This window comes from Plectrocnemia conspersa, unplaced genomic scaffold, assembly GCF_051122295.1.
Source record: "Plectrocnemia conspersa isolate PC_06_02 unplaced genomic scaffold, ASM5112229v1 ptg000004l, whole genome shotgun sequence".
NCBI lineage: Eukaryota > Metazoa > Arthropoda > Insecta > Trichoptera > Polycentropodidae > Plectrocnemia > Plectrocnemia conspersa.
Window position 1 is genome coordinate 18,948,820 of NW_028277168.1, and position 18,861 is coordinate 18,967,680.

The following is an 18,861-nucleotide window of genomic DNA, read 5'->3' on the forward strand; positions in this document are numbered from 1 at the left end:
AGTCGCTAGTTCGAATCTTGAGTTGTTCGTGGCGTTGTCGCACGAGCGAATCGAGTGTCAAAGATGTTCAGCGGAATAACCGGTATGTTGTATTTCAATATACAGGCAAAACATTTTATCAAGTAATTGAAAAATATGAGCCTAGATTTTAATAAAGATTTTACGAAAAACTGCGTACAACGCACGAAATTTTACAAATGCACTTGCATGTTTTTTTTGTTTATTTTAAATAAATAAAATAATATACAAAACGTATTTATCGTAGTTTTAGTTTTAAATATATACTTTTATAAAATAGTTTGTTTGCTCGAATTAAAGTAAAATTGTATTTAAAATTTATATGCCATTAACACATTTTATTCTATCATTAATTTTGTTTATTATAATTATATTATATATGCATTCAAACTGCATACAATACATTATCGATTTATTGCGCATTGCGACGCGCAATCAAAACAAATCATTATTTCAAAAATATTGTTTTATTTTCACATAACATTGCGCAATGCGCCTTTTTTGAATTGTACAATACATTTTTATTGCACATATTAGTATTTTATATTGTATAATATAATTGGTAGTATGTATTATAAATGAATTATTTCAATTATGTTTTAATGCAGTGCCGCACCCATTTTTATAACACATACCTACTACATATATTAAAAAATCGATAAATTTAGAACCCATTTATATTTATATATAAACCATTCGTCTTTCAAACTCGTAAATAGTTTCAGCGACCTAAATTGATGTGTATTTCAGATATCATCCAATATAACGTTGTTTGACTTTTCTTATAATATACAATGCATTTAGTGCGGTAAGAAATTTTCCAATGCCACATTGCGGCATTGGAAAATTTATGCGGCTTTTTGCTATTATATGACGCTATCAAGGACTATTAAATCATGTGAGAATTGCGTCATTATGATTCCTCTGCTACTGCAGAATGAACGATTTTTTAATGGCATGTGGGCTTTGCGGAATATTTTTACATTATCAAGTTCAAGAGACAATATCAATGTCACATCATGTATTGATTCGATATGTTTCATGTACAGTTATGTCATTTAAAAATATATTTTTGTCGATTTGAATAATACACTGAATCTAAGTAAACCGAATAATAAAATATCGAGCGTTCTAGTACGTAAAATTTCATATTTCAAGTCTTTGAAATATACTTATTTACGTATTTGTAGCTGTACTGTAGCCTAAATTGCTTTTTAAAAAAATAATTAAATAGTTAGTAGTTTTAATAATTAGCCAGTAGCTCAAATAAATGATCAGTGATTATTTTAAATGGCCAGTAATTATTAATGATCTGATTTTTATATTATATGTTACGTTTTTAAATTATATGGTTAGTTCAATTTTGTCCAAATGTTGGTAAATTACAAAGAACGATAATTACAAATTATAAAAGGGACTGACCATTTTATTTTTTACCATAATGAACGTGTAGCAATGTTCTTGCATGAAAAATATTTTTTATCAAAAAAAGTATAAATTGAAAATATGCAGAGATACTTCTAGAAAGTCACCTTTATGGTACAGGTCGATTAGTGACAGGCCAACGCCACGTTTGCACACATACATACATCGGGTGGCAAATTTATTCTAAAAATGTATTTATTAATTTTGTTTATTTATATACAATTATAGTTTAAGAAACAGAAGCCGTACAATTCCTGCAATAACCTGTTTTGTTGTGTTCATGGGGTGTTCACTGTTCCGACCAACGCTCACTCGCTGTTATTCGTGCGCACCTAACCTGCCGAAATTTTAAAACGTATTTATGTATCAAAACGTTGTTTTGTTACATAAAATAAATTTGTGCTAACAAGCGGTAGCGAGTGAACGTTGGTCAGAATAGTCAACATCCCATGAATAACTCTGCAATGTGTGGTTTATAATTGTAATAAGTAAATAAAATATAAATATTTTTTCAAACTAGAAATAAAACAAATTTTATGATTTTAATTTTTATATTATGCTACCCAACTACTGTTAAAATAATTTTACATATGTACCAATACAAACCAAAATAATTGATAAATTTATTTTAATTCGTCGTCGGAGTGTAGACGGTTTTTGCGCATGCACCAAATTGCTTCATAAGCGTGTTAGTATACGCGTGTAAGTCCGGCGTTGGCCTGTCACTAATCGATCAGTACCTTATTTACCAGTATCTTATTTTTTATATAGATATACTTTTTACAAAATAAAACATTGCTGAGTTCACCTTCACTATATACGCTTCATTTGATTTACTCTTGTATTTATACTGTACTAAAAAGTTTTTAAGTATAAAATTACGTCTCGTATTTTTTAAGGTTCTAAAAGATCAGGCTGCAATCTTAGGATTTCATTGACAGCTGGATCTGGTCTCAGGGATGTAATTGGGGAGGGGGGGGAACTCTTGAATTTCACAAGAAAATGCATAAAACACTATGAATCTTAAAACGACCATTGACTGCCCAATCTTTGCACCCCCCCCCCCTGTAGACGTGGAAGTAGAATGCGGCTGTTTCCTCGGGCTCGTCTCGGTCGATACTCTGCGTTGCTCTGCTTCGGCTGAATTCTCGTTTATTCCAAGTCGTGAGCAAACTGGCGGTAGAGTAAAGTTACTGACGAAAGTAAATCCATGCCGTGTTTGAGTTTATCCTTTGTGAATTCCATAGTTCCATAGTTTGTCTAATAAATGAATGATGTCTTATTCCGTTGTATTTGGCAACAGCCATATACAACGACAAAGAAAAAACTTAATCGCAAATAAAGCGATTAGTTTTAAAAGCTTTTTGCGAGTCTTTCCGACAATTTTTGGTCGTATCCGACTCTTACACATTGATATATGATAGTTATGGAGTCGTATTTTTTCACCAGAAAAGCAATTTAAGAAACGTTACGATGATCAACATAAAAAATTGGCACGTCTCTTTAGCAGGATTTGCCAATTGGTGTCTGATTTATAAAGAAATCATTTATAATATTGTCAAACGCAATTAACGAAAATAGTGTGTGCATCATCTTTTAACTTCTACGAAGCGTTGCATTAATTTTTTTGTTCCATGCATTCGCCCACGTTGAAGTATACTATGCAAATCTGCTATCTGGCTGCAAATCTGCTATCGGACATACTGGTTTTGTTCTAACGCATTCGAGCGATTCGTTCCCATTTTCCTCACATTGAAAATCGTCAGATTTATTTGTAGTACCTCCTATATAGTGTGAATTAGAATTCTATTATAGGATCTTTCTTCTTATGAATATGATAATATATCTATAATTTACACTATATTTAATTTATTGTGGGTAAAATAAGTGTACTCTAAACGTCGCTTTGCATCATCTTTGTAATTTAGAATTTTTAGCAATACCTCTGATTGGATTAGTTAGTTTTTCGCGTAGCTTGCAATAAGAACGCATCACAAAGGCGTTTTAGAAAGGAATTTGGATGTTTGGTGGGGTTATAGTGGATGGAGGGAGGGAGTTAGAAGAATAAATAATCAATTTTCGTGTAGACGAGAGTCGAAGAACGACTTCCCGAACAACGTAATTGTGACGATGGCGCAATGGCGGTGATGTCATCTTCGGCAACGCAAGGACGTCGGCTTCCAGAGCGATGGAATTCCATCGCGTACACGTACAATATACACTTGCCGAACGACAGTAGTAGACAACCTTTTTAGATATCATTATAACAAGCTATCAGATTGTTTCCGGAAAACGGCGCTTTGATTTTTCAAAATTTTCCAACGATCTTTTCATAATGTGCATATTAAATGCACACTACGTGATAAAGTGTGCATATTTTAAATACTTGAACGATGAACGTTCAGACAACGGATGTGAAAACAGCGGAAACTTTCACAGGACATCCGTACATAATAATGAACGCAGGAGGATCACGTAAATGTCACGTTTCAACGCATATAATTTATTAAATTATATATTATTATTTCACGTTGTGTTGTGTTCTATTCTGAATTGTAACCGCAAGATATGATCTTTTTAAACTATAGTTCAGGCGATTAAATAGTTTTTACATTTTACTATCAAACCACAAACCAGCTTGCAAGCTCTTTAGAGATAGTTATAGTCAGTTTTTTTTATGAATTTAACTTATTAACATTCCCAGGAATACAATCATCTCGTCTATTAATTCATTGCATTCTTTCATATATGACGCGGTCCACCTCTTCAGGGGGCCGTTTCGATATTTTTCGATTCTCTAAATATAATCCGAATGTGCTGAACTAATGGACCCGCTTCGGTCAGTCAAAGTTAACCTTGCACGCGTTGACCCAAATCTGATCAGGGTACGTACTCACCCAACGGGTAGACACTTACACCACACAAGTGAATCATACATAGGACTACTGTATGTATTATATATTTGTTACAGTGGTTTTCTTCCAAAGAGATATTAATCAATGTGTCCTTTGTACACGTGTAGGTGAAAGATCAAGATAATATAGGGAATGGAGTGTAGTTTCTAATCTCAATTTGTTTAAATTTTCGATAGTAAGTTATTAATTGAGACTAAGCGCTGCAGTTTTGCCTCAATCTATTCGAACCGTATCTATTTTCTTCACTTTATCGATGTCATCCAAGCTTGGTGAAAAATCTGCAGTAAATACGTGCGTCTATCGTGAGTATCCAGAGGTTTTTTATGCATGTCTTCCTCTGGATTACTTTTTAATATCAATGCCGCACGAAAAAGAGTGAACCAAATGTTGAGACTCAAGTTAAATTCAGTCTTGCTTTTCAAAATCGAGTTTCGAAAACTGTGTTTCAATCACCGTACAAGAAGACTTTAGCAATATGTTTTGAGCAGGATAAATACTTCATAAATAAATTACTTGAAAATCAATCCTTTGTATTCCACTGATTGATCTCGACCGTCGATTTCCTCTGACCTTTTCTCACAATCGCGTCCGTCTGTATATATATATTTAATTATAGTTGCACTGCGTTAGTGCAAATGCACCCACCTCGGTCGTTACTCCTTGTTTTAATTTTAAGCAAGCGAATCACACACTGCTCTCGGTGTAAAGCTTGGAAATAATCGATTTTCTTCGTGGAATACTTTAGTGTGTCATTCGTGCACGGTTACGTGTGATAATTTTTCTTTGTTTTGTTTTGTAATATTACGGATTGGGTTTGACTCACGTTTCTGTGAATCACATGCGTGCATTGTAATAGTTTTAAGAATTGCACCTTGGAGCCAAAGCAATCTGTGTAAATATTATGTATTTAATAGGTTTATTTATTTAAAAAAAAAATATGAATGAGTAGTATTTTACAATTCAGTATGTATTATTAGTCATCTGTAGTTAGTTTTAATTTGCATGCTTGTAAAATATTATGTAGAATTTGAAATGTTTTTATTGTACATGAATAATGAGCATTTATTTTTCATGTCTAACAATGTTGTTTAAGATGGTGAGTTATTTTTTTTATACTATTATTAAAACTGTATTTCTTTAATATTTTTATATTTTAAATACATATTTGTCTGCAAAATTTAAATAAAACTACTTATTTATATCAAGTGCAAATCACTTGACTCATCAAGAGAAGTTAAAGGTATATACTATAATAAAAAAACTAAAACAAGACATGGTTATTTCTAGAGTTAATATCATAAGTAAAATTTAATTATTTATTGTTTTAAAAATTACTTATTTATTATTATAGAAATTATATTTTAATATAATTTCAAAACACGCAACATTTAGAAAGAGCTATTTTTGTTGTATTTACTTCCATAATTCAAAATATTATAAAAATATGTTTGAATTGTTGTGCCTATGATACAGGCGCATACTGTGAGATACATTCCATATCGCTCGCTCGCGTGTTAAGTGACGAGAGTGAGTGAGAGATAAGGGTGTGCATTACTTGCGTTCCGCACGCCCTTATCACTCTCGTCACTCGCGGAAGGGAATATATTTCACCGTACGCGCCTGATAGGATATGAGATTAAATAACATTAAATAAAATATATATTTATGTCGAAAGGAGAAAGTAAGATAACGTGCATCTCGGTTCACGCTACATAATGTTATATTATTTGTGGGTACTCGATAAAAATCGGTATTTAGGGGGTCGTCAGACGACTGACCGTATGGTTTGAAGTAATTAGTAGGAATGCAGACGAACAAAGGACATTCCCCTATTTATATAATTATGCTAATTAGATGTAAGAAAAGGGGTGTCCGTCGCCTTAATCTATAAATGGATCAAAACTCGTATGAAAGGTCATTGATCTTACGAAAACAAGGAGTTATATAACAATATATAACAATAACAAAGTTAAATATATAAAAATATTTACATCGAGAAGAGACGTGAAATTGTATTATAAAATGATTTAAATTTCAACTTTATATTTTTATGTTAAAACATGAATGTATATTGTATTTCACTGTCGAGATTATAACAACCAAAGTGATCACGTGACTCTGCTTGGTTGTTTTTATAGGATACTATTGGGATTTAATTAAAATAAAAAATAAAATTATATAAAAAATCTAAACTTTTAGCAAACAGTAGATAAAAATACATTTGAACAAGGGGACGGCGGTTTTCAAGTTGAAAAAATGCTGGCATTTGAAGTAGCCATATTTTTGGTCTAAATCTCCATGTTGACTTCATGTAAGGTTCTCGCTTTCTTCGGTTGTATCTAATTCATAAACACTTCTGGTCTTTTCCTTTCATCTTCAAGTTTGTTGATAGCTTTATATTTTTTGTACATTCAAAGAATATTATATATAACAATAACATAGGGGTACTAACGTCCCCCGCTTCGCTCAGGCTGGGTCAAAAGAAGTCTTAAAATTATTTTCATTAACAACATAAATATCTGCATATAGAAAAGAGATAGATAGATCTGATATTATTTTTTTTAATTACGTTTCGTTTTACCCGTTATTTCTGAATAAATATATAATTTACAATTTATACAATTCTAATATAACAAATATTTTTTTATTGAAGCATTAGAATTAGAAGAAAAAAACGTATTTATTTTTTTCTAACAAATTTAATCTGTAGTAATTATTTTATGTTTTATTACAAACTATAACGAGACAACTTACGTCTATTTCTAATTCTTATCATCTCAACTCTGTGAACCATAGTTGTAAAATTAACCACTTAAATCTCAAATTCAATGCCAAATTCCATCCTATAAAAATAACTAATCAATAAACCAGCGAAATAAGCTTACATATCTTTAATTAACATATTTCTTTAAAGCATTGACCTCAATTACATAATTGCTAACTAAAATTTTTAAGTGAGTCAATTCGAGCACAACCTTCAATTACACTCGACGGAAAAATGTCTTACTTTGATCCTCATCCACCTGACAATATAATAATTTTAGAATTAAACCACTACATTCCGTCCTACGAGAGTAGACGCAGTCTAATGATTGGATGAGGTCACTAGAGGTTAGATGGCGTCATGCAACAATCAAAGAGTGACTCATTCGCCCGAGATTGAAACTGTTGGAAGTAGGAAGTTCGCGACTGGAAAGTCGGTCAGCAGAGAAAAGCTTCGGGCTAGCATGTCTAGGAATCGATACGAGCCATGGAAACGCGTACTGTAATGTTAGGTAGCCAGACTGTGAGACTCCGACGAAGGTCGGCACAGTTGGATCGATCGTTTTATACGCAGCTAGTGTTTGTAAACATGAACCACGTTCATGGAGCCGGAAAAGTGGGTCGTCCTAATGTCACATAAACTCGCATCGGCATAAATTAATGATTTACTTCCAATTTGTGTTAATTACTGTCAAGTAAAAAAATAGTTATCTACTACTACAAAAAAATATATTTACAAATATTAAAATATTCAAAACACGCGTTGATAGCGTGTTGGTAATGGTATACTCATTATTTAACTTTACTTTTTGGCATTTTATTCGCACACATGTAAAACACGTGTGTACATTTTTATTACACCCATGTGTGAATCCTAAACAGAGTGTGAAGCCTATCGCAACTGTGTCCACATTACCATTTTTTTTTGACAGAGTTAATTCTGATCCAATCTGCAATATCAGACCGCCAAGCGTTCGTTACTCTGCAGTCTCCATTGTTTATAGCCATTTTTTATACACACGTATTATACTGGATTTTGAAGGTCGTCTCGATCGAATGGTAGTAGGAAGACTCTTTTTGGCCCGTGGGCGTCCGAAACCAGTGTAGAGGATCGCGAGGTTATTTTATGTATTTTGCTGCTAAACCAGGTGTATAATAGCTTTTTGCTATATTTCGCTTGGATCACATTGTGTAAATTGCCACGAAGTGTTTCATTTTCCAGTGAAGGATGTCGAAAAGATCGAGAAAGGTGACGACTTTTGGTTGCATATAAAAAACGACAATGTAATTGAATACAACCTAAGTTGAGAATATACTTATTCTGTATCTGCAATCATGAGTCGCTCTCCTATATATTTTAGACAGGAAAATGGAACTCTTTGTGATAATTTTCACGACGTGGACAGAGCGAAGAATATATTAGCAAAAAAGCTATTATGCATAACCGAGTTTGTATTGCGTCGCAGAGTCTGAATACAAATCGCAATAAAAATAACGCACGTGTCCGATTGCCGGTTTCGAAATTCAAAGGGTTGTGACTTGTGACTAACGAGTTTTCGACGAGCAGCTGCTGTGATTAAAAAGTATAAACATTGCACCTTTAAAATAATAATATTTATGTGTGCAGTAACGTCTACAATTAATTTGTCTCTAATAATATTTATATAGGTGGAACATCGAGTTTTTCGAGCTATTTTTTTTTGACTTGACCACAGAATAGAGAATTCATAGAACGACCGTTGCGTACAAATAGGCATATAAAAATTGAAGCCGTTTGCAGCGCCAATTTTGAATTGGGTGTTGAAAGACTGAACTATTACCATATACATCATACACATTATATTTTTTTTAAGAGAAAATATTTTAAATTTGAGTTTTGCCATTATTATAATTATTTTAAAATAAAAATAAAGAAACGGACGGACCGTGAGGTACGGAATGCTACCTGATAATGTCCCTTGTAACAAAGGAGATTTCCTTATATAAAACGGCAATTACATATTTTGATGATATGAATCAACAATGAGACATAATTCTTCTTCTAGGCTTGAGTCTTGTAACATTTTGTTCATCGCTTAAATATTTTTTTAAATACGTCATTCAAGTGAAATTATATAGAAATACATTTTCACCGGTAAATATATATTTTTAGCAATGAAAATATAATTTATCTGGCAGGTAGTAAAATTATATGATTTCAACTTTCCATACATAGTAATATCTACATTTTCATACTTATCATTATTTATTTATATGCGATGTATTAATGTTACAGTAAATGTATATTTTTCAGTTAAGTTATATTTTAACTAGTGAAGTCCAAATACATTTTCACCAGTAGATATATATTTCTACTGGCGAAAATATAATTTAACTGATATGCGCTAATATACTGCTCTAAAATGTCTATGAAACTCAATTTTACAGTTGCGAATCGTTTATTTGCTGTTCAAACTCAAGCTTAATATAATGAAAGTTTATTATTTAATTATCTAAGTATAGTCCAAAATACAAACTCAGGGTAAATAAACAGAAAAAGGATGTACTTGAATATTACATTATGTTTTAAAAATATGCTATACTACGGACTTTTAATATGAGAGTATTGATCAAAGTATATTCAAATCGAATTTTGATCAATAGGAGGGCGCAAAAACAATTATCACTTCTCAGAAGTCAAAAATTCACGTCAAAAGCAATAAAATCGTGTAGGCGCCGTCGCAGTGGGAACGCTCGGTAACGAGCGTTTCCACTGCGACGGCGACGGCACGATTTTATTGCCTTTGACGTGAATTTTTTACTTCTGAGAAGTGATAATTGTTTTTGCGCTCTCCTATTGGGCAAAAATCGGTTTAGATATGCTTTATTTGATTCTCACTAATTTTAAATTGTACTATTGTTATAAAAAGTCTTACATAATCGAACGTTTCTACTGCGATGGCGACGGCATGATTTTATTGCTTTTGACGTGGATTTTTTACTTTTGAGTAGCGGGTAATAATTTTTGTGCTCTCTTATTAGTCAAAATTCGATTTAAATATGCTTCATTTGATTCTCACTTATTGTAAGTTTAAATATTATTATCCACAGCGATAGCGACGGCACGATTTTATTATTTTTGACGTGGATTCTAAACAGTGACCTCATTGAATTTGGCCAGAAAAATGCATGTGATATAATGCAATACTATCAATCCTAATGAAATGGAGATTAAAAAAAAATGTGCCAACTTTTATTCAGAAATACAAATAATAAGCATAAAAAATATTTCTCAAATTTAATTCATAAGTTCGATAGGTTTTATTTAAAAATGTTCCACTAGATATCGTTTCCTATGAACAAATAATCAGTAGGCGGTTTACTATTTTAGTTCAGAATACAGAAAAGAAGTAGCTTATATAGTTAAATAAATTATATATTAAATATCTATTTCGGGTGCCCAGTAGTTAGTGAAAGCAGTTGAATTATTAAAGTTCTCGCTGCACGGCTTAGTTTACCATACTACTTTCCTCAAAGAGGTATTATACATTATATAAAATGTAAGGAAGGGGAATTTAGTTATTCACTATGTATATTTCCACAAATAAAAATCGATTCTTAAATAAAAATCAAAAAAATTCTCTGACATGGAAAAATTGTATAAACGTAAAATCAACAGTAGAACATATTAATTAAACTAGAAGAATATAGAGTTGTTTAAAGTTTTTCAGTGGCTGAAAGTTTGCAAACTACTGGTCTAGGAATTTATAGCACTTCCTAGATACTAAATTTTGAAATAAATGCTCGTATATTTATAAACGAATGAGTTTATTTGATTTCAGCTGCAAATACTTGCCAATAGTAACAATTTTATTTCTGTAGAAAATGTACTAACAATTTTTTGTAATAAATAATAGTATTTATGATGATATATTTATTTATTTTTTGGATAAAACGCAACAACAAAATCTTTGTTGATTTTTCTAAAACTATTTTTATTAAAATTTTACTTTTGGACATGTCTGATGTGTATAGAGGTTAATGTCAGAGAACTAATTTTTTAGATTTTCTTTATTTTTACGGTATAATAAAGAGAAATGGTTGTATATACATATATATGCTTTTCATTTTATAGACATCGTTGGTATTGGTTCTAAGACACACCCCCCCTGCGCCTCTGTTCTTCAGAACATCGCGATCCCACGATTTATAATGACACATTAGCATATTTCAAGTTTTTCTATACACAGCTATATTCATGTTCATAATCTGTCGACCACAAGTTCATCTCTGGTGCAAGTTGAGTTTTCCGTGGAAGATGAATAAATAAAAAATCAACACGGAAGGCGTCCATATGTTAATTGAACAATTTTAGAACTTCGCTCGAAACCGGCGCCGCTGCTGTCATAACTTTTCAGTTTATACTTATTCACTCAGGCCGCGTGTGTATGTATTTTTATATCATGTTGTATAGGAGTGGTCGGTTTTATATGCTGACCTTGACCAGTGCTCGTGCACCACAGTTGGCACTGGTTACTGCGATCCACTCACTATGAAACTATTTAAAAAATTATCGTCAGCCTAGTTATAAGTTTTCTTAACATTGTGTCGTAATTGTTCTCGGGTCGCAGGTCAAATTTTTACGCCTATTGTGCTAACCGTATCTCGTTCAAGACTCGTTCGAATCGCTGATTAATTGATGATAAAATTCCTCTAGGCGCCTTCAAGAGCTTGGGCGAGAAGACCTCTGCTCTCTTCGACCGAAAGAAGAAAGATGCCGAGAAAGTCGCTAACGAGAAGGTGCAAAACGCCGCTGGAATCGTGGAAGACCAATCCAAGAAGATTGGACAAGTAATCCAGTCGACAAAATCTAACGCTGAAACTGCAGTGGTGGGCGCTGCCACATCAGGTGAACTATTTTTTTACATTTTGATGCAAAGTTTGATTACTTATGTACATATATTTTATAGCTATTGCATCGACTGCTGCATCGGCGGATTCATCTAAGAATGCTACCATCGACGCTTTGGACAAAGAGTTCGGCAAAATGAACACGGCTGCGGAGGACGTCAAAAACACCACAAATAAGGTATTAGTTTTTGTATTTTCAAGACCGGTTTCGGACACGGCCGTTCTGTATCAGCTCAAATAAAAAGCAGTGGTATCAAACCAATTCAGAGACAGTGCGATTTAAACGAAATCTTTTTTTTACCCGTCATGAAAAATCATGAAATGATTTTTAATATTTCCTCAAAAAATGTTGTATTTAGAAAAAACACCTAAACTATTTGGATAGCATACTGCCATTTAATTTAAGAAAAACTTGGGTTAGGACACGCAGCGCGTAATTTTTGAACATCTTTTCATATATTTAAAAAGAATTCGTTCGTGTATTTTTAAATAGATTTTTATAGAAAACTTAAGTCTCTTAACCAATTTTGTTAGTGAGATATAAAATGTTATAATTTTACTAACCGTTTTCGTGCCACGGTATATTTCGTAGCACACGACCCCAGTGCCAACTATTTTTAGAATTAAAAATAAAATATATTTTTAGAATTAAAAATAAAAATTAAATGTATTACCGACTTGTCAAAGACTCTTATAACAGCTGTTAAAAATCTAAGTGCTAGGGTTGTCACAAAAAACAATATTGAATTCATTTTTGCTTTATTAGCAAACTAATATTTTTACATAAAGTAAAAAATACATATTTTATATTAATAATAAAAAATCTTTTCGGCAATTTTTGCTTGTCACCACATCATAACGCGTGAAATTTGATCAAAAAGTATCTTATTACATATTATAAATTCCTGAAAGTCTTGACAGATCATGTTAAAATTCAATTTCACGCACAATTTTGCCTTGAGCAATTGGGTTTGTCCATCTATGCATTTCCCATTATTAAGAAAATTCTTTAGACGAAGGCATGTGACAGATTTCAGTAGTTCGCTGAAAATGTTTTTAGCAGAACATATTTTTTCCCATTTTTTATTTGTTGGTAAATCAAGCGACTTGATTTTAGAATAGATATTTTTGAGAAAGCAAATATCATCATATAATTTATCTGCATATAATTTTACATTTATATTTATATTTAGCGGCATTTAAAAAATCACGATAATTGAATTTTTCGTTTTTAAGATTGCAAAATATTTTAATAAACTGTTTTTAAAACTTCTGTTTACTTTATTGTTTCGCTGATAGATTTTTATGACATAGACAGTCAGGAAATTTCAACTCGTTCACTTTGCTACTAAAAAATTGATCTAATTTATTTTCTAGTTTATTTTTTATTGATGACATTATGACATGCGATTCGAAACAAAAAATTGAATGATTTTCAGCTAAAGATAAATTATCTTAAAATAAGTCTTATTATATAATTATTATTCCGACCGACCAACATAGATTAGGTTTTCCTAGATTTTATTAATCTCATGGATGAATAATTCCAATCAAGAGAAAAGTCTTGCATGTATGGTATGAAAAATTCAGTTTATATAAAAACACTACAATTTATCGCTGCTACAATAGCACTGCAAGAAAAAAAACCTGATATTGAGACAAGTTTTTACGAAGAATGAGTGTACTTAGCAGGGCGCAATAATGGCCAGTGTCGTCACAGTCTCGCATACTAATTTTCATTGAGGATTTTTTCAATGCACATTCTCAAAACATTTTAATTCAAGGTTTTTAATTATGATTCTAATTTCATGATTTTGATCTTAATTTAATATTTCACATGCAAACAACTAATAATATGCTTATGAATTTTTAAACAGGTGATTAACGATGGTAAGCAAGCTATTGATGACACACGACAAGCCGCAAACGCTGCAATCGATAATACAAAGAAAGCGGTAGATTCAACCAAGAAGGCCGTCGACGACACTAAAAGTGAGCATCGTACACTTTGGGAACAAAGCAAACACGTTATTCGTAATGCATTAATTTTATTTACTTTTCTCATTAGACGCTGTTAATCAAACAGTCGAACAGACAAAAAAAGCTGCCGAAGACGCTAAAAATAACGCTATCAAAGCTGCGGAAGCTGCTAAAGCACAAGCTGAGAGCGCTGCCAGTGAGTATATTGTAAAAATGTGCCGTTTTTAGAAACGTATTTTGCCAATATAATCAATCGTGTTTTGTAGACACGGCATTCGAGGAAGGCAAGAAAGCTGCCACTAAAGTTGCCGAAGACGTTAGTACCACAGTCAACAGTGCTATAGATCAGACCCTTCAACAAGCCGAAAAAGCAATCGATACTGGAATACATGCAGCCAGCGATGTAGCCGATCAAAAGATGAAGGATGCCGAGAAGATGATCGATGAGAATACAACTAAGGTAGTTAAAATAAATTTGTTTTATTTATAGTATTAAATAATAATATATTTGAAAATTAAAAGCTTGCTACTTCAATATCGTCTGCTACCGAACATGCCATCGGGGGAGCTCACGATGGTGCTGCAGGTCTGCTAGGCAAAGCCACCGGATTAATGAAATTCAAATGAATATCTTAACGAGCACGCTTCCGATAAATGTTATATAGAAGACGCAGCTGCATTTCATATTGCACATATTATTATAAACATTAAATCAAGAAATGTGTATTGAGGTATTTCGCTCCCGCAGACTGATTTATAAAACATAATAGATTGTCAATTGATATAGTATGTATGTATTAATACATTTTAATACGAATGCTATCGCAATTTTTCAAGTATACCAAATGTTCAATGTATGAAAATATATGTATTGCATATTTGCATAATATTCCTGAATGAAAGTCTGCTTACAACGACAGTGTAATATTCATATAAATATTTTTCGATGTTGTCTATTAAAATATAATAACTATAAACATGCTTATAAATATTGTTAAAATCTGTGTTTATTATGGCTTGTATAAATGTATATAAATACAATTATTGTAAATGTATTTTTCACATTTTTATTTTGTCTATCGGTAGATACAATATGATTATTTCAAGTATTATACATTTTGATTGTATAATTATTATATTTATTTCAGCTTAATTATTGCAAAATTGCGAGCACCAATTTTATTGTATAATTATAATTGCATATTTCGAATTATTAATAATTATCGATCTTTTTTTACTTTATTGTGGAGCGTTACATGACAATCTTTCGTAAAAATTGCAATGTCACATAACAACCTCTTAAAACATTTTACACCCGATAATTTTAAGTTCTATTGAAGTATGAATTTTTATATTTAATTTTTTATTATTTCGTTCGCTGTATATATGTGATTATAATGATAAAATAAAAGTAATTATAAAATGTAAACAATTGTATTTTATTTATCATCAATATTTAAAACAATTTAGTACGATTTGGAATTGAACAATTTAAAAATTATCTATAGATAAGGCTGCCATCCAGCGAAGAGACGTGACAAATTGTTGACATCGGTAGCTTGCTGGAGCAATCTTGCAACTTGACCGGGAGTGGCAAGTACGCTACCAAATTCGGCACCTTCCAACTTGCTCCGAACCCTCGATAGAACACGCTCAGCTTCGCTAGCAAAGCCTTCAGCGCCTAAAAAAACAATTTAAATGAACATAAAGCTTCTAGCGGAAAAACTTCAGAAACATTTTGAACGGTCCATACTTCGATATGATGTCATTGAAGAGATATCGGCTATTAAAGCATTCTGTTTTTTGAAAGCCTGTTCTTGGTTAATAGTCCACATGTACAAAGGATCGTAGATTAAAACTTCCAAGATGGTGATGAGAGTCTCTTGATTGGATTTCAATACGTCTAATGTTTTCTCACAAGATCTAAAACGTAACACATAACAAAGTTAATCAAACTAATTACGTTACTCCGGTTAATCTCGGAATGTTCTGCACATTGACTACCCACAAGTCGCGATTCATTATTATATAGCTAGAGACACATTCTTAGAACAACCAGAGTATATATTAGATATAAACTATTAAACACACTTTCTAAACACTCCGTCTATTCCAGTGCATCCTAATCCGGCGACCATATCTTGTGTCAGACGGAATGGAACTGTTTCAGGGGTAGGTTGAAGTTTACCCTGTTCAAATGCTATGCCTATAAAATATACAATATGATATTAATAACTAGATCTATTTACTGCTTAGTAACATAGGGATATATTCAGTGGCGACTCATGGTTAAATCGAGCGTTGGAGTTATATTATATATAATAATATAAAAATCATAGAGTAAAGAAATATATAGAGAGGGTGACGCATATTAAAAATCGTAGCATATTCTGGATCGCCGACGGACAAAATGACCTTGTGACATTTGACAAACGAATAGGGCTGTCACATTTGTAATTTCTTAATTTATATTTTTCTTTATTAATTTACTTTTATTACTAATTATTATTATATTATTACAGACATTATGTTATTCATTTCCGCACCAGAGGTAGAATAAATGTCTATCTGATGTTATATTAATATGGTTGGATGAAGACAATATGCTAATATTTTCTTACCCCTAAACGAGTCTCCTAATTCTAAGTGAGTAAGAAGTTTTTTGTAAAGAGCCCTAAATTGCCGTGCCGTTGAATTATTATTATGTCCTCCGTGAGATCTAATATTACCAAAAAAAGTTCTATATGATCCTGATTTATTTTATAAAATAGTACTTAATTTAATATCCCTTCCTGCTCTACCAAACTATTATATAAGTGTTCAGCGCTATCTATAAATTAGTCTTTTGTGTGCCTACTATCCCATCTAATAAAAAAATATGCTATGGGTAATTTCTAACTACCATTTATGCACACAATCATAAAAACTAGTGCTTCTTTTGCAATTGATAAGCAATCGCCGTCTATGCATGTAACCATGAAAACGTTTTCCATCCCACTCGGTAAATTTTCTAATCGCGATTTCGTCTCTAACTAAATTGAATCTAAAAAACGTGTTTAATGTTACTAACCTTAATATGTAACAAAAACATTTACTAATGAAATATTATTTTCATCATTTATTTAAATATAAATGCGAAGTATGGAATGCACGGTTACAAACACTGCCGACCGATTGAGAGACTAGCCTATTAGATTTTTCATTGCACGATTTTTTAGTATGTGTCGCCGCCTCTATTTATTTCATTATTCTACGATAAATATAATTCCAACGCTCGACAGTGTACATTTATAAAATAATAATACGACAGCAACCGCAACTATATAACCATGAGCCACCACAGGATATATTTATTACCAAAATCAATATGAACAACTTCAGCTGTGGATTTATCAATCAATATATTTTGTACGTGTCTATCTCCAAGTCCGAGGATATAGCCAATCATTGAAGTTGTAGCAACACTATAAATAGAATGAAAAATTATTCGGTAGATTTTGCTATAAAAAGAAACACTTGCATTAATGAGTGTGAATGACATCTAACAAACCCGAGAAATTTAAATTATAAGTTAGAGATTGACGAATGTGTGCAGGAAGGCCAACAGATGGGGATGGGATGTAAGTAGTAAAAAATATACTCAAAATATTTTTATTGCCTAGTGACACAAAGGCGATGGAGAGATCCACGGGTGTCAGTATAAAATGGTATAAAAAACCTATTAAATCATATTTATATAACTCACCTATGAGAATATGAAAGCCTTCTTTCGTACCAAACAGCCGGAACCAAAAAATTCTCCATGAAGAACAAATGAAACACTGGCTTAAATTTCGACAATATAAGCTTGAAAGATTTTAGTTTTTCTTCATTTGTGCTGCTACGCTTTGAGTTTAGCAGTTTACGAGCGTCCAGAGATGGCATGTCGTGCGGTCGAAATTTGGCATGATATCCAGTGCATCCATTTACTCCCGTCAATAAGTGACCCAAAGGTTCAGTGCCATCACACCACCCTATTATTCCGCTACGTCTAGACAGCACGACAATCTAAAAATATAATATATATATTTACATAAATCTAGTGTGAAATTTACATCTTCAACTTCAACCGTAACTCACTTTATATGTTCGTATCAAAAGACGTTGTTGTTTCGTGTGTTGATTGTTTGTCAGTAAATTATTAACGATTCCGAACACTTGCTGCATAACTGCGTCTTGTCTAATATCGTCTTCTCCCTGAGAAGTGATTAAATAAGTAATAATATGCATATGATACATAATTTGTTTATTAAAAATACTTTAATCAGCATGCTTCTTTCAATTCCATCAGATCCTTTACATGAGATTTTTTTAGGTGCATTTATTCCACCGACGAGCAGGAATATATCGGAAAATGAGACGACATCTGAAAAAGTTCTTTATTAATAAGCAATCAATAGATAATGATAAGATAAATTTAATAATTTATTTATCGTGTCTTCTGTTTCAACATGACAGCTGGTTTTTTTATTCATCACCAATTCATCCGTGAGATTATGAAGATCTAGGTAAACTAGATCTAAATAGATCAAAATTATAATAATCTCTACAACACTAAGGTCCAAATGGGATTCGAATCAAGGTCTTTCTTGGTGGTACAAGAGACATAAATTTGGAATGTAAATATAGTACGTACGTGGAACATTGTCATAATTTCCATCATATCTAACGGGTAGTGTAACAGTAGGCACGAGGACAGAATCCAGTTGTTTCAAAGCACGTAGAGATACATTTCTGGGTATGCTCTGCTGATCGCTTTTCATTGTTTTTTTATCGATCTTATAATTGGCCAATTTGATCAAAGCTGTAAGTAATATTATTGTATAATAAG

At 32.1% G+C, this 18,861-nt stretch overlaps 2 protein-coding genes and 1 long non-coding RNA gene across 4 annotated transcripts in view; 2 read left to right on the top strand and 1 right to left on the bottom strand.

Moving 5' to 3' along the window:
* On the top strand, positions 1 to 15,420 carry LOC148236185 (uncharacterized). Its single transcript, XM_088185130.1, has 7 exons — positions 1 to 82; positions 11,818 to 12,009; positions 12,071 to 12,189; positions 13,889 to 14,003; positions 14,080 to 14,187; positions 14,258 to 14,451; positions 14,514 to 15,420. The coding sequence occupies exons 1-7, from the start codon at positions 64 to 66 to the stop codon at positions 14,616 to 14,618; spliced, it is 852 nt and encodes a 283-aa protein (XP_088041256.1). The 5' UTR covers positions 1 to 63; the 3' UTR covers positions 14,619 to 15,420.
* LOC148236158 (uncharacterized) overlaps positions 1 to 18,861 on the top strand; it is a 502,848-nt gene that overhangs the window by 397,613 nt on the left and 86,374 nt on the right. The window lies entirely within an intron of this gene.
* tefu (Serine/threonine-protein kinase tefu) overlaps positions 15,410 to 18,861 on the bottom strand; it is a 17,095-nt gene continuing 13,643 nt past the window's right edge. For both annotated transcript variants that reach the window (XM_088185083.1, XM_088185082.1), the window contains 8 exons: positions 18,667 to 18,834; positions 18,290 to 18,396; positions 18,111 to 18,227; positions 17,737 to 18,038; positions 17,349 to 17,455; positions 16,083 to 16,197; positions 15,745 to 15,914; positions 15,410 to 15,672 (listed from right to left, as the gene is read on the bottom strand). In XM_088185083.1, coding sequence (XP_088041209.1) covers positions 15,494 to 15,672; positions 15,745 to 15,914; positions 16,083 to 16,197; positions 17,349 to 17,455; positions 17,737 to 18,038; positions 18,111 to 18,227; positions 18,290 to 18,396; positions 18,667 to 18,834 — 1,265 coding nt within the window. In that variant the 3' untranslated portion in view covers positions 15,410 to 15,493. The remainder of the gene's footprint in view (positions 15,673 to 15,744; positions 15,915 to 16,082; positions 16,198 to 17,348; positions 17,456 to 17,736; positions 18,039 to 18,110; positions 18,228 to 18,289; positions 18,397 to 18,666; positions 18,835 to 18,861) is intronic.